Genomic DNA, 22,133 nt, shown 5'->3' with positions numbered 1-22,133 from the left:
GACAAATATGCAGACATGGCGTAGTTGGAGAGTTGGGCTTTTTCAGAAAAAAAGTTATTTCCCTATTTCTTTGAAATAAGCGAATAATGAGGTAAGCCATCGTGGTAGTGGCATTAAGTCATTTAGTTTAGTGTTATTAAACCATTGCATGGAGTGTATATATAACCTTTCTCTCAGACTGAGACTGAGGCTCCGCAACGCGACCTCATAACTCAGCCAGTCAACTGTCCCAGGCAGAGGCGTCACCGACAGGCATATAGACAGACAGACAGGCTGACAGACAGACATGCAGACAGACAGGAAGGTAGACATGGTGGGAGACAGACAGGGCAATAGAGAGGGAGACATAGAGGAGGGATAGACAGACAGACAGTCAGACAGGGTGACATGGAGGGAGACATGGAGGGAGACAGGAAGGGAGATAGGCCGACAGGGAGAGAGACAATGAGAGAGACATGGAGGGAGACACAGACAGGCCGACAGGGAGACAGGGAGAGAGAAAGACAGGCAGGCAGAGCTGAGAGCAGAGTTATGAGCAGAGGAACTGCTGACAGGGCCCTATGGTGACGGAGGCAGAGATTGGCTTTTTCAGCCAGGCATGGATGAGAGAGAGAGAAGCTCCTCTCTGGGAACGCTACAGTAAAAAGGCCACTGTTCTCATTTCCTTCTCTTTTTTTAAAGAGGCTAATTAAAGGTTCCTTTCTTCTGAAAGCTAAAATAAACCGAACCCTGGGTAGTGCTTTATGACAGTTTATTTTACAAAAGGTGAGCACTCTGCAGACCTTTATTCTTTTATGGGCCTCTCTCTGTTACCACTTGGGTTTATTGGTGAGTAATAATAGTTTCCTCCTCCTCCTAGTGATTAGATAATAGATCAAAAGAATTGGAGAAGTGGTTCGCCCTGTGGTGCTACAGAGCTGGGAGCAGCTTTCCATCAGTTGTAGGGGACCTGGGAGAGGATCAGACGCCACGCGACCCTTCAGACCAGACTAGGACCTACTGTACGCTTATACTCTATTTAGCCAACTTCGCTCCCCTATTTTCCATTGTACCAGCCATATTTCCCCTTTGAAGTACCCTGTACATGTGGGCACAGTGCGTTGGGAGGGGGCTGGCAGCAGAATGGTAGCCTTATGAAAGCAGTGGTGGAGCCCAGTCAGGCCACTAGCTGCCTCACTCATTAATTAGACAGGCTTATCAGGTTGCTGGACAGATTACTGCTGCGCTGCAGAGAGAGAGAGCTATTGCCCAGAGCAGGGAGGGCACGAGGAGCAGCTGTATAGCTGTGGAACCACGGAGGGATGGAGGAGGGGAGAGTAGGGGTACAGTACACTTTTGAAACTATGCCTCATTAAGTCCTTCCAAATATTTGACTGGTCTACTTTATCTGACCGCTGCCCTCCGGGTCCCCTCCAGTCCTCCGGGAGGCTTTCCTGGGCCAGATACTTTTGACCCTGTGAAAATACCATGAAAATACCACTTTTTATGTGGGGCAATTGTCTGAAATGTTGTAGTAGAGGAATTCAAAGCTCATATAACTGACTGTTGCAGAATGTGCTGAAGGATGTGAAATGGGGTTGGAGGGGTTTGGAGGGGGCTGGGGGCCTCTAATGGTGCTTGCTGTTTATTTAAGCTGGCCTGGCCACATAAACAGAGAGGCTGGGTCCGGACTCACGCTACAGACACTAATCCCTGCCTGTTTACTCTCAGTGGGGAGGGCTGTTTCTCCACAAAACAAGGCAAAAGGCCTTGATGAAAACTGGGCTAATTTCTGTTGACCTTTCCCCTGTTAGTGCAGTGTTTGGAGCGCCGTGTTTGGACAATAAATCTCCGGGGCCGCAGCCAGAGACAGGAAGTATAGGATTTCAGGATTGCTATGGAGACAGCCTTGGGAGGGATAGCGTGGACTGAGAAGTCCTCAAGAATCCCACTAGTCACTACTGACTAAGGCCTGTCCTCATCAGCTTTAAGCCGTGACGATAATGCACATACTGTATATTCTACCAAAGTTTATTTGAAATGTCATTGACTGTGAGTGTTTGTGCTCTGTCTCCTCTCTCTGTCTCTCTCCAGCTACGTTCCTGTCTAGCCTGGGCCAGTATGAGATTGCCATCCCGGTTCGCGTGGGGCCGCAGGGCGAGACCCTGCACACAGAGGATGGGGGTGCAGACAGCCCCAACCACCATCGGCGGAGCCGCCGCAGTGCTGAGGACCAGCAACAACAGGACCTGTCCCAGCTGTACTACCAGCTCTCTACCCCCACAACCAACTTTCTCCTCAACCTGACCCTGCAGGGGGGTCTACTGTCCCGTCAGTTCCGTGTAGAGTACTGGAGGAGGGGGCGTCTGGCCTGGAGCCACCCTTACGCACTTCAGTGTCTCTATGTAGGCCATCTGCAGGATCAGCCCCACTCTAGCAAGGTGGCTCTCAGCAACTGTAATGGCCTGGTAAGAACCTGACCCATCTAGTACTGCTAGCACCACTGGCCTGTTGTCCTATTGGCCTGTTGTCCTGTTGTCCTATTGGCCTGTTGTCCTGTTGTCCTATTGGCCTGTTGTCCTATTGTCCTGTTGTCCTATTGTCCTGTTGTCCTGTTGTCCTATTGGCCTGTTGTCCTGTTGTCCTATTGTCCTGTTGTCCTATTGGCCTGTTGTCCTATTGGCCTGTTGTCCTATTGTCCTGTTGTCCTATTGTCCTGTTGTCCTATTGGCCTGTTGTCCTATTGGCCTGTTGTCCTATTGGCCTATTGTCCTGTTGTCCTATTGTCCTGTTGTCCTATTGGCCTGTTGTCCTATTGGCCTGTTGTCCTATTGGCCTGTTGTCCTGTTGTCCTATTGGCCTGTTGTCCTATTGGCCTGTTGTCCTATTGGCCTGTTGTCCTGTTGTCCTATTGGCCTGTTGTCCTATTGGCCTGTTGTCCTATTGGCCTGTTGTCCTGTTGTCCTATTGTCCTGTTGTCCTATTGGCCTGTTGTCCTGTTGTCTTGTTGGCTTGTTCTGCTGTCCTTGGCCTCAGAGGACCCAGGGCTAATGGAGCTCCAGAGGAATCCTCTCCCTCTGAGTGTAACATTATGATTCTGTGTACTAGGATAGCTCTGATCCTGGATCCTGGACTAGACCAGGGCACCTGTCTGGACCACATGCTATTCTGGAGCAGTAATGCACCTGTGTAAACAAGGGATTACCAAAGCCCATTGTTATCACCAGACTTCCCCTGCTGGTCACAACTCATAACGTCACTAAGGCATGTTCACAGCTGGACGTCCAGACCATTCAGTAACCAGCTAGCACCTCCACCCACAGCAGACCCTTTTGAAATAATAAAATCAGTCAAATGACACAATTCCAATCTGCCTTTTGACACATGAAAGCATTCTCCTTATCCATCTATTATTGTGATCCCTTTACAGCTAATAACTAATTGGGCCCATAATAACAGGGCTAAATGCAACCAAGGATTAAATCTGCTCACAAAGTGTTAATAAGCCCTACACATAATTACTTGTGGTCAGACTAGCATAACTTAATTCAGCAGGGAATCCGCTGTGTGTCCACGAGAGCATCACTAAACACATTACAGGATTAGGTGCACTGTGAAAGTGCGCTGCTATTGTAGCGACTAGAGAGGGCCAGGGGGGAAACACTCACTGTGACCTCAGAGGCTGCAGCCAAGAGATCTAATCAGGGGAAGTGTCTCCCTGTCTCCTCTCTGTGGAAAGACTCAGATAGGATCACTCTCCCTATGTATCTGACCTCCAGACATGTCTGGGAGAGGTGAGGGCCTGTACTTGTTTAGGCCCAGGTTGATGAGAGACTGATATGATTATCATCCAGGCCAGGGATAGTTATGTACTGTACTGTATCCACTGAGGGGAGGGGAGATGTTAGAGACTGGCTGTAGACAGACAGAGACCTCCAGTATGCTACTGTAATGGGCCTGACGGGCACCAGAGATGTCAGTCCTTGTCCTGTCACCACCAGCCTTCAGAGGGACCCTGGCTCACCTCTGCTTCCCTGACTTTTCCAGCAGGGGGTGATCGTGGCAGGGGGTGAGGAGTATATCATCGAGCCTCTGACCCCGGCCGAAAACCTCACGAGGGCGGAGAGAGGGGAGAGCCGCCCCCATGTGGTCTACAAGAGGTCATCTCTTCGCCATCAGTACATGGACCAATCCTGTGGGGTCATTGGTAGGTAGAGCTGTGTTCTGGGTACAACATGCCCCTTTAAACTCTCATGTTTCACAGGTTACGATTAGATCAGCAAACAGTCGTTTATGATATCTGCTGTACAGCAGTCTCAGTTTACAGGACATAATAACCTGGTTTTAATACATGCACATTAATGCCACTCTTATCAGGTAGTGTACCCTCTCCTCTCTCAATGCCATTAACCCCTCTTTGTGACTGTTCCTCAGATGAGAAGCCAGGGAAAGGCATGGCCTGGTGGCAGAGGACTCTGAAGACACCTCCCAACCCCATCGGCCGAGGCCAGCTGCCCCTGAAGAGGTCTGTGAGCAGAGAGCGCTACGTAGAAACACTGGTGGTGGCCGACAAGATGATGGTGGGGTACCACGGCCGCCGGGACATCGAGCAGTACATCCTGGCTGTCATGAATATTGTAAGTTTCACATCGAGTCAGATCACTACAACTGGCAGGGTGGAAAACTTGGAAAATACTTGTCCTATCCACTTTGTCTGTGTTTAGGATTGAGTCTAGGATTGTTGTTACTGTATTGAATGGTTCTACAGATAGTGTAGTCGAGGTCGTAATGTGTAGTAGTATTCCTTCACAGGATATCACTTCACACCCTGTCCATCAGATGGCTAAGCATAAACTCATGAATGGAATGTATTTAATGAATGGTTGGCCTTATTTTACTGTTCCACACCAGGTTGCATCCATCCTGTCACAAAATCCCCAACAGAAGAATTAAACTACAGGAGTGTACTGTAAAGTAACCCAAATTACACTAGTTTCTAGGTTGTAAGTAGTAGTGATGAATGATGTCAGCTCTTTTTAAGACTGGTCTTTTCTTGTTTCCCTGGAGGTCAGGTTGCCAAACTGTTCCAGGATTCTAGCCTGGGGAACGCAGTGAACATCGTGGTGACCCGCCTCATCCTGCTCATGGAGGACCAGGTATTCTCTTCTAGACCCATCCCGGAAAAACCTCCGCCTTTCAATGGGGTCTGCATCCATCCACCCTGCCTCCTCTCTGCATCTCACTCCTAGTCCAGTCCAGACTGTTGTCTAGGCCAGCATCTATGAGCTCCTTGTTTGTGTCAAATTATTGGCTTAAGTGTCCTTCCTCCCCTGCTCCCAGCAGAAAATGTCTTGTAAGTGGAGCCATTTGCGGTGGTGGAGAGAGAGCAACCTGCCAGGCAAGTCCAGCCATGACTGCACTTGTTGTTGCTGGTGACCTCTCGGGCTGTTGCTATGACGTACATTAGTGCCCTAGAAAAGTGCATATAAAAAGCTAAATATGAAGCCGATGCAGGCGGGCGTCACTGTGGCCTAGTGTTCTGTCCACCTGCTGCCTGGTGATTGACATGAATGTCACGTCATGTTCTTGGTCCCTGTCCAGTCCAGCAGGCCAGCCAGCCAAGCCACGGCACTGTGCTGTTAACGGCACGCGGTCAGACTGAGTGCCAGGACAGGGTTACACTCTCTGGCGTAATGTGGACATTATAAGCTTCAAAGGGTATTAGAAAGGGTATTACTAGTGGGTTTGCAGTGAAGGTACTGTGGCAGTCTAATAACCCTTTTCCAACTCACAGCCCCTTGTCATCCCGTATATGCCCAGGTTGACACCGCCTGTCATCCCGTATATGCCCAGGTTGACAGCTCCTGTCATCCCGTATATGCCCCGGTTGACACCCCCTGTCATCCCGTATATGCCCAGGTTGACATCACCTGTCATCCCGTATATGCCCAGGTTGACAGGCCCTGTCATCCCGTATATGCCCAGGTTGACAGCTCCTGTCATCCCGTATATGCCCAGGTTGACAGCTCCTGTCATCCCGTATATGCCCAGGTTGAAATTGATAGATTTAGTCATTGATTAGCACCTTAATTGGAACACAATGGCTGTGTTCAGAGCTCAGTTTCTCCGCTTCACAGAGATGTATTTTATATATTTTTTTACTTTAGTTTATTTAGTAAATTTTTTGGGGGAACTGCTGGTACGGGTGTTGTTAGCCCCGAGACAAGGTCGAGGGCCGGCAAACCGTTCCATTACCATTTGGGCTCCCAAGTGGCGCAGTGGTCTAAGGTACTGCATCTCAGCTAGAGGCATCACTACAGACAACCTGGTTCAAATCCAGACTGTATCACAACCGGCTGTGATTGGGAGTCCCATAGGGCAGCACACAATTGGCCCAGCGTCTCTGAGTTTGGCCATTGTTGGCTGTCATTGTAAATAAGAATTTGTTCTTAACTGACTTGCCTAGTTAAATAATAAATACTGGCTGGCAACGTTCTTATCCCTTGCATGCTAGCTAACCAGCCAACTATGGCTAATTTACAGTCACGTCAAACAGTGCAGCCAGAATAACAACAGTAGCTGCATTTGTTTAAGCTGACACATCCATAACAATGAGGTAATGAGGCACGATTTCGCCTGGCATAGAAAATGTGTTCTCTCGTCATACTGTTGTTCAGAGGAGCAAGCCAACAACACATCTAACACAATCTTTTCAAACTGAAGCTGGAAACACTGCAAACTAGCTGCACTGCGTTTCATTGTACATTTTTTTCAATTGACATTTCTTTGTATATATCCATAAAAATGATGCCAGCTGATTCATGATTTCAACTGGCTGAGAAACGCTGCCTGCCTTTCTGTCTCTTCCCGAACCCTGACCCCTACGCATTCATTACTATGGGAGAGGAGATCGAATTTGAATATTGAAACAATGTTGCAAATGTCGGCGAGACTGACAGCAAGGTTTATACAAATCTCCACTGAAAAGAAATGTGAGATAATGTCTAGATGCTTTTTATAGTGGAGATCAAGTTTATAAATTGCCTGGCTGGGCTGATGAGACAGTGGATTGCACAGCCAGATGGAACAGAGTAAATAGGCATTTTAACATCATAGTGGTGGTAACTTGTGGAATAGACACCGGCTGGAATGCGCATTTAACCAATCAGCATTCAGGATTAGAACCACCTGTTGTATAAAAGTTTGTTTTTGTCGTATTGTGAAGAAAATTTGAGGCGGAACACACACCTAAATGCACTCATGACTCCTTTCTATGCGCACCAGAATTACAATCTGTTTGTCTGAAGTGCCTTTTGAAAGCCTAACACTGTAAGGTTGTATTTTATTACTCAGATAGCCACGTTGGTAATAGAATAAGCTTTCAAATGATGCCCACCTGACCCAGACTGCGATTTATAGTATAATGAAAATGTTTGGATTGTGTAAACAACAATAATTGAGTGATGGTGGGGACGCAGGTCTGTGTTCCAAACAAAAATCTATAAGTGTGCTTGCTTTAGTTCCTCAATAGTAAAGCTAGGAGAGCTAAAAATAAAGAGCCATATAGTGGAAGGCTCTTTCCTTGAGCCATAAAAGTGCAATGGAATGACTTAGGAACTGTGCAGTTTGGAGAGGTGTGTGTCCACGTGGAGACACCAGTGAGACCTCTCACTCAAACCCTGGTAATTGTTTTTTCTTACCTAGTACAAAATGTATATTAATATTCTTATTATGTTTACTGAATGTTTCCAGAGTATTTTCAGATTTCATTATTGACAAATGCTGTGAAAAGTACAGTAAATGTAAAAGGCACATCAAATCAACAGTGTAATGTTTGGATTCAGTCTTGTCAGGTGAACTGTTGTGTCCTCACCTTTTGGTCTGATAATTTCACCAATTGCTACCATGGTCATGCATATGGTTTTAATATTTCTTCTGTAAGAAACATTTCAATTAGGCCCTATTAGGCCCATTTCCACAAGTTTAAGGGGTTAACAACCTGTATGATTCATACCAGATAGCTGCAAATAAGCCCCTGAAATTTGCCCCGGGCATACAGTATGTCATTTGACAAATAAATAAATGTTATGATTATTATCAGTAGTATTAGTATTATTCTTGCCTTTCGGTCTGTTGAGGTTGGGGTAAGACCAAAAGTTGTCTCCCAGAGCAGAGACCTCCAGCTGAAAACTGCCCCTGGAAAACAAAACAGGCCAGCCAGCCCACTGAGCCCAGAGATGGATTGTGGGATGTGACAATTACTAGTTATGTCATCACCATGTGCATTCCTGTGTTACGAGCATACTCAGCTGTAGCCAGGAGAGTATTCCCTCCCCCTGCCAGGGCGGCTAATGGCAGAGGGAGAGCAAAGCAGTAGAAGTTCCTGTCCTCATCAGTCCAGTTCAATAGCCTCGTGGCAGAGGGCTGGGCTGCCTAATACTAGGCTCATTGCACAGCTATGGTTGTACTGATAAATTCTGTTTATGTAGGGGAAATTCATTATTGGACCACCTGGGGAATGTCTGTCTCATTACTCCCTCTGGCTTAGAAATGATTGTCAGGTGGTGGCAGATAGTACAAGTGGCATATCTATGAAAACCTAAAAGTGATTGTACAGTAATTTGATTATTTCACTGTACTCTGTTCCTGAGTATGTTGATTTCAGTATTCCCTCTCTGTCTGTCAGCCAACTCTAGAGATCAACCACCATGCAGGGAAGTCCCTGGACAGCTTCTGTAAGTGGCAGAAATCCATCCAGAACCGGAATGGCAATGGGAACGCCATCCCAGACAACGGCATTGCTCACCACGACACTGCCGTGCTCATCACCAGGTCAGCACTCGAAGCACCGGAACATTCTCAGTGATTCAGTGTTCACAACTCTTGACTTTCGCGTAAAGCATTAATTGAGGCCAATGGGAAAATTTTGTGAAAATTTGAGACAAGTGCACAGATCTCAAGACAGAATACTGATCTAAGTACTGAAAGGCACCCTCTGCAGGGACACGGACAGGGGCTGGGATTAAAAATAAAAATAAATTAAATTAAAATATAGGACAAAACACACATCACAACAAGAGAGACAACACAACACTACATAAGAGAGACCTAAGATCACAACATAGCATGGCAGCAACACATGACAACACTGCATGGCAGCAACACGACATGACAACAACATGGTAGCAACACAACATGGCAGCAGCACAACATGGTAGCAGCACAAAACAGGGTACAAACATTATTGGGCACAGACAACAGAACAAAAGGAAAGAAGGTAGAGACAACAATACATCACGCAAAGCAGCCACAACTGTCAGTAAGAGTGTACATGAGTCTTTGAATGAGTAGATTGTCCAGTTTGAGTGTTTGTTGCAGCTCGTTCCAGTCACTAGCTGCAGCGAATTGAAAAGAGGAGCGACCCAGGGATGTGTGTGTGGATTGGGTCCCTTTAACAGAGTGTGACTGGAGGAACGGGTGTTGTATGTGGAGGATAACAATGCACATAATGAAACTTCTTTAGCCTAATTCCTTAATGATCCACCACTGAGTCTATTGGACAAACAGAATATATTGTGCTCAAATTCTTATTTGGATTACGGTTTTAGTAAGAACTGACTCCATATTCTGCCCTGTAGATGCCTCTGAGTTCACTGACACCTTCCTTGCCTCATGGCCTGTCATTTTCGCCAAGTGTGCGTTAGTGTCTGGTCCTGTCTGGAGTGACGAAACCTAGGCTGTTATGCTCAACTGAGCATCTGGAGAGAGAGCGATGTAGAGAGGGAGACAGAACGAGAGAGAGAGAGAGAGAGAGAGAAGGAATCAGAGCACAGCTGCCTTGAATCTGACAGCCCTGAGCCGGGCCAAGGAAGCAAAGTGCAGTTTAGTGAGGCACTCTATTTAGGGGGGAAACAGCAGTGGAAACACAATACTGCATGCAGAGAGATACAACTGAGCACTACTCACTGAAAAACACTCCTCTGCCCATGCATGGGCCCCTGTTCCTAGTAGCTTGGAGTATCTTGGGATGTTTGGTCTGTGAGAACAGGTTCTTTATATGAAGACTTTTATCAAAGAGGGATGGAAAATTAAGTAACCATCCTTTTAGTAACCGTCCTTTTATTTCCTGCCATTGTTCAGACCGTATCAGTTACTTATCAGGTCTGCTATGTGTCCATAGGGCTTAGTGTCACTGAGAGAGAGAGAAGGGGAGAGAGAGCGGGGGGAGGGAGAAAGCGACAGCGAGAGAGGAGAGTGTGTATATGTGTGAGAGTCTTCGTGTGTGTGATGACATGTTTGAGTGCTTTTTGCTGAGTGTATGTTTCAGTGTGAGTGTGTGTCAGGGTGTGGACGCACTGACTGCCAGAGTATTCATTTTAGTAAACAGTTTATTTTCCTTCCTGTTCCCAGGTACGACATCTGCATCTACAAGAACAAGCCATGTGGAACCCTAGGTAGGACCTTTGGTTAAACCTGCCTGCACAGCCCAGGAGAGGGCTAACCCTGGGCACACACTGCACACACACAGGCCGCTTGTTGGGAAGCACTGAGCTTCAGTGTCAGACTGTATATAATCTAGAGCAGCCAGGGGAGGGATGTGACTCAGGAAACTGCCCTCATTTTGACTTTGCACTCCCTCACTATTAAGTACCTACCTACCATATCTCTGCTGCAGCTGACTGACCAGCATGACTGACTAGCACAGTCTTAAAATGACACGTAGATGCAGAATTGTAGGTTTTAGTTAAGCTTGTAACTGTATGTATTTTTACTTGTATCACCTCTGTATGTGCTTCAGCATGCATGAATGTGAATTGACATGTATGGCTATGTTAGAGACAGTATTGTGTGTCTCTCTTTCCCAGGTCTAGCTCCCGTGGGGGGGATGTGTGAGCCAGAGAGGAGCTGCAGTATCAATGAGGATATCGGGCTGGCCACAGCCTTCACCATCGCCCACGAGATAGGACACACGTAAGACGCTCACCCACGTCACCGATATCACCCTAATGTCCCTCATCACTGAGTTGTCCCTGACCAGGAACACAATCAGGACCCCAGTAACCGTTTTAGCCTTCATCACCTTTGACAAACCCTTTGGTCTTTAGGCTCAGCTTCTGCTTTATGGACCTAGGCTGTTTCAATAAACCACTCTTTCATTGGTGTTACCTGTGACCCCTCATAGGAAACCCTGCCCCTATCCTGGCTTCTGCCCCTGCCTCTCACCCAACTCGCCCAGACCCCCCACCCCTGCGCTGACCTGGGCTAAACTGGCCCCGCCTCAGTGTGAGATTGCTGTTAGATTAGAGCTGTACCAGAGGGAGAACTAACAAAACTACCTCCATGAGTCATTTCCATCAATACACAACTTGTTAATAGCTTTATATTTTCTTTGTCATATTTATAACAAGTGGAACAAGTTACGAGTGTGGCTGGTACCGTAGATCATTCTGGACCTACCTCCGGGCCTGGCAGTAGGCATGTCTTTGTGCCTTCCCTCCAAGACACTTTGTTTTACTTGCTGGCCTGGCATACCAGCCGATCTGCCTCACTTACTCATGCATACATATTTATCTAGGCGTATGCCTGAGTAACATCGGACATGCTCCACTGGACATGCTTGTCATTTCCAAACCTCTTCATACCCTGCCATGAAAGAGGATTCTGTTAAATTTACTCTGATATTTTACTTTCAAAAGCAATGACTTGGTATCATTTTTGAAAGTCCACTATTTTTGCTAAGTAATTGAGTGTGCCGTTCACCTACGTGTGGACACAGGCCTCAGAGGTATTTTCACAGGTGGCAAACCCATTGGTGCTCCCCCCTAATGGCTAGTCCAGGTACCTTTGAACTGGATGGGGTGCTTGTACCCTGGGGCTGTCTAGACGGTGGGCCTTGTCTTTTACAGTGCACATGGAAGTCTGTGTCAGAGAGAACAGAGCACCGAGACACTTTGCTGTCTGTTAAATCTGCACAGGCCCAGTTCCGCACTCATGGTGTTAATATGATTTTATCAGGGAGAGGATGTTTGAGCAAAAAATGTCCTTTTACTCGATACATCACCAATACCCCCAATAACTGTTTCACTCATGCTCAGTCACCCAGGAGATATATCAACGCAGTACCATCTGTCTCTCCCTGCAGGTTTGGGATGAACCATGACGGAGTGGGCAACGCCTGTGGCTCCCGCAGTCAGGACACAGCCAAGCTGATGGCTGCACACATCACCATGAAGACCAACCCCTTCGTCTGGTCCGCCTGCAGCCGAGACTACATCACCAACTTCCTGGAGTGAGTCTGACACTCACCTCCAATACACAGGATATTAAAGGGAGTTGCAGGGTTTGTTATGTGTGGACAGTGGATAGATTAACTAGCTAGGTACATTGTGGGTGAGGTCCATGTTTGTTGGGCCTGTTTTCATTCTCTTCTCCTGTTTGTTTCCCTACAGCTCAGGTATGGGTTCATGCCTCAACAACGTCCCCCCGAAGCAGGAGTTTGTGTACCCCACCACGGCCCCCGGCCAGGCCTACGATGCAGACGAGCAGTGCCGCTTCCAGTACGGAGTGAAGTCTCGGCAGTGTAAATACGGGGTACCTACTCACCTCCTCTTCTAACTCACCTGATAAGGCTGGATGGTCATTTTTAGCTGACAGATCCATTCAGTACTATGTGTGTGACCATGTAGAAATTATACTGACACAAATCTTCTGATCCATCAGTACCATGTGCGCCGTATGTCCTCTCCCGCCTTCCCCTATTCCAGAGCAGACATGCGTTTCTCCTCTCCACCGTTTGTAGGCCAGTCTCCTCTCCTCTCTGGCATATCTCTGGCCACTACTGCTATTTATTTGTCTCCTAGCTAGAGTTGACATGTTCTTTTTAACCAGTCCCGTTGGTTTCTGGCCCCATGTTGAACAAGTCTTGTGCTACCTTTATTGTATAACATCTTTTTATTAGATGTCTATTTTATTGGCCCGACAGCTGAGTGAACAGACATCTGGCACAAAATAGTACTTTATAGTGTCATTATCATTGATACTATGCAGTCAGTACAATAAAATACAGTGCCATATGTTATTGCCATTGTAAAAGCCTTAAATACATTAGCACCACAGAGCCCAGAAGTAGTTGAACCAACCGCTGGTGCCGTCTGCTCCGGGTCAGTGGGCCCTCTTGGCTGGGCACATCAGGGCCTGTTGTCTCTATATGGTCTGAAATTGACAGACTCTGACAGCTCTCCCTGTGTCTGCAGGAAGTCTGCAGTGAGCTGTGGTGCATGAGCAAGAGCAACCGCTGCATCACCAGCAGTATACCCGCTGCGGAAGGAACCATCTGTCAAACCAATACCATAGAGAAAGGGGTAAGCACTGGAATGTTCCATGATCAACAGAAATGGGGGGGGGTAGTTTTTATTTCATTAGTCTTCTGTGTGTGTTACAGTGGTGCTATAAGAGGGTGTGTGTGGCCTACGGGACCCGGCCAGAGGGGGTGGACGGCGGGTGGGGTCTCTGGACCCCCTGGGAGGAGTGCAGCCGTACCTGTGGGGGAGGAGTGTCCTCCTCTATCCGCCACTGTGACAGCCCCAGGTGAGTGGTGCTGCAGATGGATGGGGATGTGGATCTCAACTCTGGCCATAGGATGGACAGTAGGCAGTAAATTCACAGCCACCATAGAACTGTAAAGCCATTGGGTTGTATCTGGCTGGCTCTTCCTAACTTGTTTGTGGAGGATGATAGATGCCAGTCTACCACCAATCATTTTAACATCCCACTATAATCACCCACGTGCAACAATGACAGCCGTATTAAAGGATATCAACATAGACAGTGGCAAACTGACTTTTCTCTGGTGTTTCTACTGAGGAGTTAGTCTAATTGACTTGGATAGCTGAGTAATAAAAAGACAGACTGTCAGAGATTGAAACAGGGTGGTAGAGCGAGGCCAGCCAGGCAGGAGGAGAATAGAACCCAGTGTGATTGGGGAGTTATTGTTCAATTGCACTCAGATGTGTTTTGCCTCTGCTTTTCTGGTTCCAGGCCAACGATTGGTGGAAAGTATTGTCTGGGAGAGAGGAAGCGCTTCAGATCGTGCAATATTGATGTGAGTGGGGGAGCAGAGCAGAGTGGAGAAGTAGCTCCCTCTGAGAGGCCTACAGTACCATCACCATACTCATCCTGGCCCGGCCCAACTCTACAGCTCTCAGACTGACCTAATTAACAGCAGCCTGCCCAGCCCAGAACTAAGTCCCTCAGTGTGTGTGTGTGTGTGTGTGTGTGTGTGGATGTGTGTGTCCGTGTGTGCGTTTGGTGGAGTGTAGAGGCTACTATGAGTTCAGTCTTACTTTAAATGACTGCTGGGAGGACAAGAGACAGGGGAGGGGATAAAGTGGATGTCTGATGTCGAGAAGCCTGAGATTTGACTGACACAGAGCTGATCTCTGCTCCTCTGTGTGTCTGTCTCAGGAGTGCCCTGCAGGCTCTCAGGATTTCCGGGAGATTCAGTGCTCCGATTTTGACAACGTTCCTTTCCGGGGGAAATTCTACACCTGGCAACCCTACAGAGGAGGTGCGTACAGTAAGTGTGTGTGTCCCACCCTCCTCCACAGCAGACTGGGATACATCATTAGAGAACTGCACTCTGTCTGCTCGGTGGTCATTTCAGGCTGAAAACGTCTGTAGACAGTCTGCAGATATGGAGAAAGCTGACACATCTGCCTGTGAGTTCACCGAGAGAGAATAGTGCAGCAGCACATGGGGAGGGCTGAGCAGGAGAGTGCTGCCAGACTGTGGGCCCAGAAAGAGAAGAGGGGAGAGCAGAAAAGAAGAGAGGAGAGGAGAAGGGGAGAGAGAAGGCGAGGGGAAAGCTGCAGACAATCTCCTGTCTGGCTAGAATTCCTGTGCTTGATGAGCGCTGCGCTGGATGCGAAATATAAATACTTTCGACGACATAGCTGCCTTTAATCTACCAGTCCAATAACATAATGCCTTACAGAGGGGCCCTCTCCAACTCCAGGCAACAAGTGCTCCTTTCATCAAGTCAGCTGATTTTACAATGGAAATCCCTTGCAGCTGTTAAAATACGAGCTGTGCCACAGTCTGCCCTGCGTTAGGGCCATATCACACATCCCAGCCCCCTTCTCTCCCCTCACTCACTCACTTCTTCACTCTCCTTCTACATTCCTCCCTATTTCTCCCTCTCTATCCTGCTTTCTTTCCCCCTCTCTCTTGCTCTTTCCTCTCTGCTGCCTCTCTCTCTCTCTGTCTGTCTGTCCTGTAGTCGGACACCTCTAGCAGACCATCGGGCTCGGCTCAGACAGCCAAGGATAGTTCATTAAAAAAAGTGTTTTAGCAGTCATATAAAAACATTTCTGAGGCATAAGCCATCCACATTGTTGCACTTGGTCCAACAACTTTTGCAGGCTGCCTTCCTCCAGCAAGCCCCCCAAGTCAGTCAGCACCCATCCATCCATCCAGCCTACAAACCTGCTTAGCTTCAGACTGGAGGCAGGCCTGCCAAAGCACAGCACCATGGGAGTTAGAGTTTTCCATTATCCCACAGCTTTGTCACCTGCAAGCCTCACAGGCAGCACATACTGTACCTGGTTCAGCGGTGCCAGCACAAACAGAGCCCAAAAGGGGTTTCAACAACTTTTCAAACAGTGGAACTACCTGGAAATGGGTATACTTGGCTTGTACACAGCCGTGGCAGTATTAGATTACTTGTCACAGCTCATAAAGTGATATGTTAGACTATGGGCTGCTCTCCCAGCTCGCAGGGGGGTAACAGCCTGGGGGGTTGTGGGCTGTGATGCCAGAGCACCCTGGCTAAGAGAGAGGCTTCACGGGAGGCCAGTGGAAAGTCACTCTGCTGCCTGCCTGGTCCTGACTGTCAGCTGGTTCCACTGTGTTGCCTGTCTGGTCCTGACTGTCAGCTGGTTCCGCTGTGCTGCCTGTCTGGTTCTGACTGTCAGCTGGTTCCACTGTGCTGCCTGTCTGGTTCTGACTGTCAGCTGGTTCCGCTGTGCTGCCTGCCTGGTTCTGACTGTCAGCTGGTTCCACTGTGCTGCCTGCCTGGTTCTGACTGTCAGCTGGTTCTACTGTGCTGCCTGCCTGGTCCTGACTGTCAGCTGGTTCCACTGTGCTGCCTGCCTGGTTCTGACTGTCAGCTGGTTCTACTGTGCTGCCTGCCTGGTCCTGACTGTCAGCTGGTTCCACTGTGCTGCCTGCCTGGTTCTGACTGTCAGCTGGTTCTACTGTGCTGCCTGCCTGGTCCTGACTGTCAGCTGGTACCACTGTGCTGCCTGCCTGGTCCTGACTGTCAGCTGGTTCCACTGTGTTGCCTGTCTGGTCCTGACTGTCAGCTGGTTCCACTGTGCTGCCTGCCTGGTCCTGAATTTTTCCCAATTAACACTTATTTCAACTCTCACGTGAACCGAGCCTGGCCCGGTTATAAAGCATGGAAACTGGGTTGACCAGAGGGTGGTGGTAAGTAAAGTGAGACAATGGCTGTGTTGTGTTGTATGTGTGTTGCATTGTGTGTACGTGTTTGTGTTGTGTGTTGGGTCGGCCCATAGAGCAGATGTGCTGGCGTTTCTGTGCTGAGACATTGATTGGCCTTGTCAGCCAGTAAGAGAGCTCAGTGTGGTCGCTGGCATGCTCAGTAATATGGAATAAATGAGAGCACCTGTCAGTGCACAAATAACACCCTCCCCCCTCTCTCCCCTCCCTCTCTCCCCTCCCTCTCTCTCCCCCTCTCTTTCCTCTCCCCCTGTCCGTTTTTGTGCAAGTCTGCAGGATTTCCACATTCCAGTTTCCCAGGGAATTTGCTGAGAGTTGCACTGTTTCTGTTAGCGCCCTCTCGTTTTTGTTGTTGTGAGCGTTTGACCCCACCATGCTGTTAGCGAAACCAAAAGCCTCAGAACCCACAGCCCTGATCAGTCCCAGACCTTAGGTGGTAGAGGGGTGGCACAGACAAAGAGGGGGCCGAGGGGACAAAAGGGTTGTGTGTCTGTGTGTGGATAGAGGGATTGAAGGGGGGACTTAATCACAATCAGCTGCTTGTTCTCTTGATGTTAGTAATCCAAACTGTGCTCTCTCCCCTCTATAGCCCCTCCACCTCCCCACTCTCCTCTATGTCTTTGGCACCCGAGTCCTTACAGCTGTGGGAGAACAAACTAACTGTGTCGAACCTAAAACCCAAAAGCCCATTAAAATACCATGCCTGGACATCAGACACGTTAGAGCAGCCCGGGGTTTTCTCAGTAATGGAGGGGAATGGCTGGAGTAATTGTGTTGTGTCTTCACCCAACAAGAGGCCTCACGGCTGAAAGTGCTAATAAAGAGCGAAGTGGAAGCGATTTGTTTTCGTGTTTGTGATAACGTTGTGTAATGTGGTTAACTCGACACAGCAGCAGAGCAGCTCAAAATCGCGTTGCGTAAATGTGTTTGAGCAATGAAATGGTGTGAAAGCCAGCGTGTATGCCATATAAAAGACTGAATCTGGTGGTGTTGTCTCTGCTTGCTGCTGCAGATGGGATCCTATAGACCAGGGCTGGGAAACACCAGTCCTCCAGGGCTGGGAAACACCAGTCCTCCAGGGCTGGGAAACACCAGTCCTCCAGGGCTGGGAAACACCAGTCCTCCAGGGCTGGGAAACACCAGTCCTCCAGGGCTGGGAAACTCCAGTCCTCCAGGGCTGGGAAACTCCAGTCCTCCAGGGCTGGGAAACTCCAGTCCTCCAGCGCTGGGAAACACCAGTCCTCCAGGGCTGGGTAACTCCAGTCCTCCAGGGCTGGGTAACTCCAGTCCTCCAGGGCTGGGAAACTTCAGTCCTCCAGGGCTGGGAAACTTCAGTCCTCCAGGGCTGGGAAACTTCAGTCCTCCAGGGCTGGGTAACTCCAGTCCTCCAGGGCTGGGTAACTCCAGTCCTCCAGGGCTGGGAAACTTCAGTCCTCCAGGGCTGGGAAACTTCAGTCCTCCAGGGCTGGGAAACACCAGTCCTCCAGGGCTGGGAAACTCCAGTCCTCCAGGGCTGGGAAACACCAGTCCTCCAGGGCTGGGAAACTCCAGTCCTCCAGGGCTGGGAAACACCAGTCCTCCAGGGCTGGGTAACTCCAGTCCTCCAGGGCTGGGAAACTCCAGTCCTCCAGGGCTGGGTAACTCCAGTCCTCCAGGGCTGGGAAACTCCAGTCCTCCAGGGCTGGGTAACTCCAGTCCTCCAGGGCTGGGTAACTCCAGTCCTCCAGCTGGGTAACTCCAGTCCTCCAGGGCTGGGAAACTTCAGTCCTCCAGGGCTGGGAAACTTCAGTCCTCCAGGGCTGGGAAACTCCAGTCCTCCAGGGCTGGGAAACACCAGTCCTCCAGGGCTGGGAAACTCCAGTCCTCCAGGGCTGGGAAACACCAGTCCTCCAGGGCTGGGTAACTCCAGTCCTCCAGGGCTGGGAAACACCAGTCCTCCAGGGCTGGGTAACTCCAGTCCTCCAGGGCTGGGAAACACCAGTCCTCCAGGGCTGGGAAACACCAGTCCTCCAGGGCTGGGTAACTCCAGTCCTCCAGGGCTGGGAAACACCAGTCCTCCAGGGCTGGGAAACTCCAGTCCTCCAGGGCTGGGAAACACCAGTCCTCCAGGGCTGGGTAACTCCAGTCCTCCAGGGCTGGGAAACACCAGTCCTCCAGGGCTGGGAAACTCCAGTCCTCCAGGGCTGGGAAACACCAGTCCTCCAGGGCTGAGTAACTCCAGTCCTCCAGGGCTGGGAAACACCAGTCCTCCAGGGCTGGGAAACTCCAGTCCTCCAGGGCTGGGAAACACCAGTCCTCCAGGGCTGGGAAACACCAGTCCTCCAGGGCTGGGAAACTCCAGTCCTCCAGGGCTGGGAAACTCCAGTCCTCCAGGGCTGGGAAACTCCAGTCCTCCAGGACCTGACTGGTGTCACACTTTTTCTCCATCCCTAGCAAACACAGCTGATTAATCAAATTCTGTTAATCTGTTTACCAAATTCTGCTTCTCTGTTTATCATATATGCATAGTCACTTTAACTATACATTCATGTACATACTACCTCAATTGGCCCGACCAACCAGTGGCCCCGCTATCTGGGCTATCTAACCGGGCTATCTGCATTGTGTCCCGCCACCCGCCAACCCCTCTTTTACACTACGGCTACACGCTACTGCTACTCTCTGTTCATCATATATGCATAGTCACTTTAACCATATCTACATGTACATACTACCTCAACCAGCCTGACTAACCGGTGTCTGTATGTAGCCTCGCTACTTTTATAGCCTCGCTACTCTATATAGCCTGTCTTTTTACTGTTGTTTTATTTCTTTACCTACCTATTGTTCACCTAATACCTTTTTTTGCACTATTGGTTAGAGCCTGTCAGTAAGCATTTCACTGTAAGGTCTACACCTGTTGTATTCGGCTCACGTGACAAATAAACTTTGATTTGATTTGAAATGGCATTCTAAACTGAAGATCATGATTGGAGTCAGGTGTGTTAGCTGGGGCAAAACTGTGACACCAATCAGGCCCTCGAGGACTGGAATTTCCCACCCCTGCTATAGAGGACCAGCTGCTTCTCTGGTCAACTCAATCTAGCTCTTAATCATGCTACTGTGTGTGTTGTTTACCAAAAGTATTACATGACACCCACCTAATGAAACATACAGCTCTCAATAACCTCTGACTTATTTCTGATGGTATTGTCATGTCCTTGCCAAAACACCAGCCATCTATGGGATCCTATCGAGGACCTTCACAGCTGCTCCTCTCACCACCAGCCTTTACTGTTGATACCAGACAGGATGGTTCCATGGACTCATGTTGCTTAAGCCAAATCCTGACTCTGCCATCAGCATGACGCAACAGGAACAAGGATTTGTCAGACCAGGCAATGTTCTTCCACTCCTCAATTGTCCAGTGTTGGTGATCGCATGCCCACTGGAGCTACTTCTTCTTGTTTTTAGCTGATAGGAGTAGAAGCCGGTGTGGTCGGCTGCTGCAGTAGCCCATCCGTGACAAGGATTCGACGAGTTGTGCGTTCCGAGATGCCGTTCTACACACCACTGTTGTACTGCGCCTTGTACTGCGTAGTTATTTGCCTGTTTGCGGCCCGCCTGTTAGCTTGCACAATTCTTTCCGTTCTCCTTCGACCTCTCTCATCAACAAGCTGTTTTTGCCCACAGGACTGCCGCTGACTGGATGTTTTCTGTTTGTCACACCATTGTCGGTAAATCATAGACACTGTCGTGCGTGAAAATCCCTGGAGGGTGGTCGTTTCTGAGATACTGGATCCGGCGCGCCTGGCACCGACGATCATACCACACTCAAAGTTGCTTAGGTCACTCGTTTTGCCCATTCTAACGTTCAATCGAACAGTAACTGAATGCCTTGATGTCTGTCTGCTTTATATAACAAGCCACGTGACTCACTGTCTGTAGGAGCGATCCATTTTCGTGAACGGGGTGGTGTACCTATCCGGTGAGTGTATATTGTTGTTTACCCAAGAGAATCACAAACAATGAATGAAAATAACAATGCACAGCCCTTCTAAACCTCTGACATGATGGTATTGTCAAGTCTGGGTATTTGTTGTTTACCCAAGAGTATTAGGTAACAACTTGTGAAACCAACAGCTCTTAGCTTGCGTTTACACAGGCAGCCCAATTCTGATCTTTTGCCCAGTTATTGGAAAAAGAGCTGATCTGATTGGTCAAAAGACCAATTAGTGGAAAATATCAGAATTGGACTGCCTGTGTAAACCCAGCCTTAAAAACTGACATGATGATATTGTCAGATCCTTGCCAAAACACCAGCGATCTAGTCAAGACCTCTTTGTATAATGGCGTACGTGTAGACCTAGAGATGTGTAGACCAAGAGACGTGTAGACCTAGAGACGTGTAGACCAAGAGACGTGTAGACCTAGAGACGTGTAGACCAAGAGACGTGTAGACCAAGAGACGTGTAGACCTAGAGACGTGTAGACCTAGAGACGTGTAGACCAAGAGACGTGTAGACCAAGAGACGTGTAGACCTAGAGACGTGTAGACCAAGAGATGTGTAGACCTAGAGACGTGTAGACCAAGAGACGTGTAGACCTAGAGACGTGTAGACCTAGAGACGTGTAGACCTAGAGACGTGTAGACCTAGAGACTTGTAGACCAAGAGACGTGTAGACCTAGAGACGTGTAGACCAAGAGACGTGTAGACCAAGAGACGTAGGATTGTGGGTTTAAGTACTTCTAGGTTACCCCCCCCCACCCCAAATTTGCTGCAGAACCTAATCCGGGATCTATTTGTGTTTGTATTGAACTATTGTCTCATGTTCCTCTTCTCTGTGCTGCTCTGTTGTCCAGGTGGAGTGAAGTCCTGCTCTCTGAACTGCCTGGCGGAGGGATATAACTTCTACACAGAGCGTGCTCCGGCTGTGGTGGACGGGACCCCATGTCGGGACGACTCTCTGGATGTCTGTGTGAATGGAGAGTGCAAGGTGAGACTGCTCCGTCCTTTCTATCCTCTCCTCTCATTTAACTCTCCTCCTGGTTGTCTTCTTAAAGTAGTATTGCCTTTCAGATGGTGTGGCTCACTGCTCACACAAACGATACCGACTGTTCCCCCATTCTGTTGTTTTTGGATGGCTTCAGAGCCTGTCAAGAAGCAGAGTGGCTTTGGACTGGGAGGGGAGGAGGGAAAAATGAAATACTCTCGCTGAATGACACCAAACCACAAAACATCTGAATTGTTGTTTTGTGGTTTCCTGCAGCTATGTGGAGCAGAGCTAGATTTCATTAGGCAGTTGAACGGCCATCCCTCTCTCCTCTCTTGGGCTTTGTTTGGAGCTGTCTCAGGGCCTGGGCACATGAAGGGGGTTGTGAGTGGAAGTCTCTGGGCTCGTCCAGACTGAGAGAGGAGCCTGTTTATCAACTATTCTCCTTTCCTCTCTTCCTTGGTTCTGTTCTGTGTAGCAGGAACTCAGTGACCCTCCAGCTCAGCTGGCTGCACTGCTGGCTGCTAAACATATTCACTTCAGCCCCTCTCCCACTCACTCTCTGTTTCTTACTCACTCTCTTTCTCTCTCTCTTTCTCTCTCTCGGTCTATCATATTCTGGCATTCTTCCTTCTCATCCCTCTCTTTATCTCTTAATTTCT

The 22,133-nt window shown here is 48.8% G+C and overlaps 1 protein-coding gene across 2 annotated transcripts in view; it reads left to right on the top strand.

The window, feature by feature from the left end:
* adamts10 (ADAM metallopeptidase with thrombospondin type 1 motif, 10) overlaps positions 1-22,133 on the top strand; it is a 41,276-nt gene that overhangs the window by 6,000 nt on the left and 13,143 nt on the right. The window contains exons 3-16 of one of the 2 annotated variants that reach the window (XM_014216511.2): positions 2,074-2,447; positions 4,027-4,186; positions 4,414-4,616; positions 5,052-5,135; positions 8,666-8,811; positions 10,390-10,433; positions 10,845-10,950; positions 12,122-12,268; positions 12,429-12,570; positions 13,233-13,340; positions 13,421-13,566; positions 14,017-14,080; positions 14,443-14,545; positions 21,341-21,474. In XM_014216511.2, coding sequence (XP_014071986.1) covers positions 2,074-2,447; positions 4,027-4,186; positions 4,414-4,616; positions 5,052-5,135; positions 8,666-8,811; positions 10,390-10,433; positions 10,845-10,950; positions 12,122-12,268; positions 12,429-12,570; positions 13,233-13,340; positions 13,421-13,566; positions 14,017-14,080; positions 14,443-14,545; positions 21,341-21,474 — 1,961 coding nt within the window. Of the gene's footprint in view, positions 1-2,073; positions 2,448-4,026; positions 4,187-4,413; positions 4,617-5,051; positions 5,136-8,665; positions 8,812-10,389; positions 10,434-10,844; positions 10,951-12,121; positions 12,269-12,428; positions 12,571-13,232; positions 13,341-13,420; positions 13,567-14,016; positions 14,081-14,442; positions 14,555-21,340; positions 21,475-22,133 lie in introns of both variants that reach the window. The other variant, XM_014216510.2, reaches the window with a different exon arrangement.

Source organism: Salmo salar, chromosome ssa10 (assembly GCF_905237065.1).
Source record: "Salmo salar chromosome ssa10, Ssal_v3.1, whole genome shotgun sequence".
Classification (NCBI taxonomy): Eukaryota; Metazoa; Chordata; class Actinopteri; order Salmoniformes; family Salmonidae; genus Salmo; species Salmo salar.
This window is presented reverse-complemented; position numbering and strand designations above follow the sequence as displayed.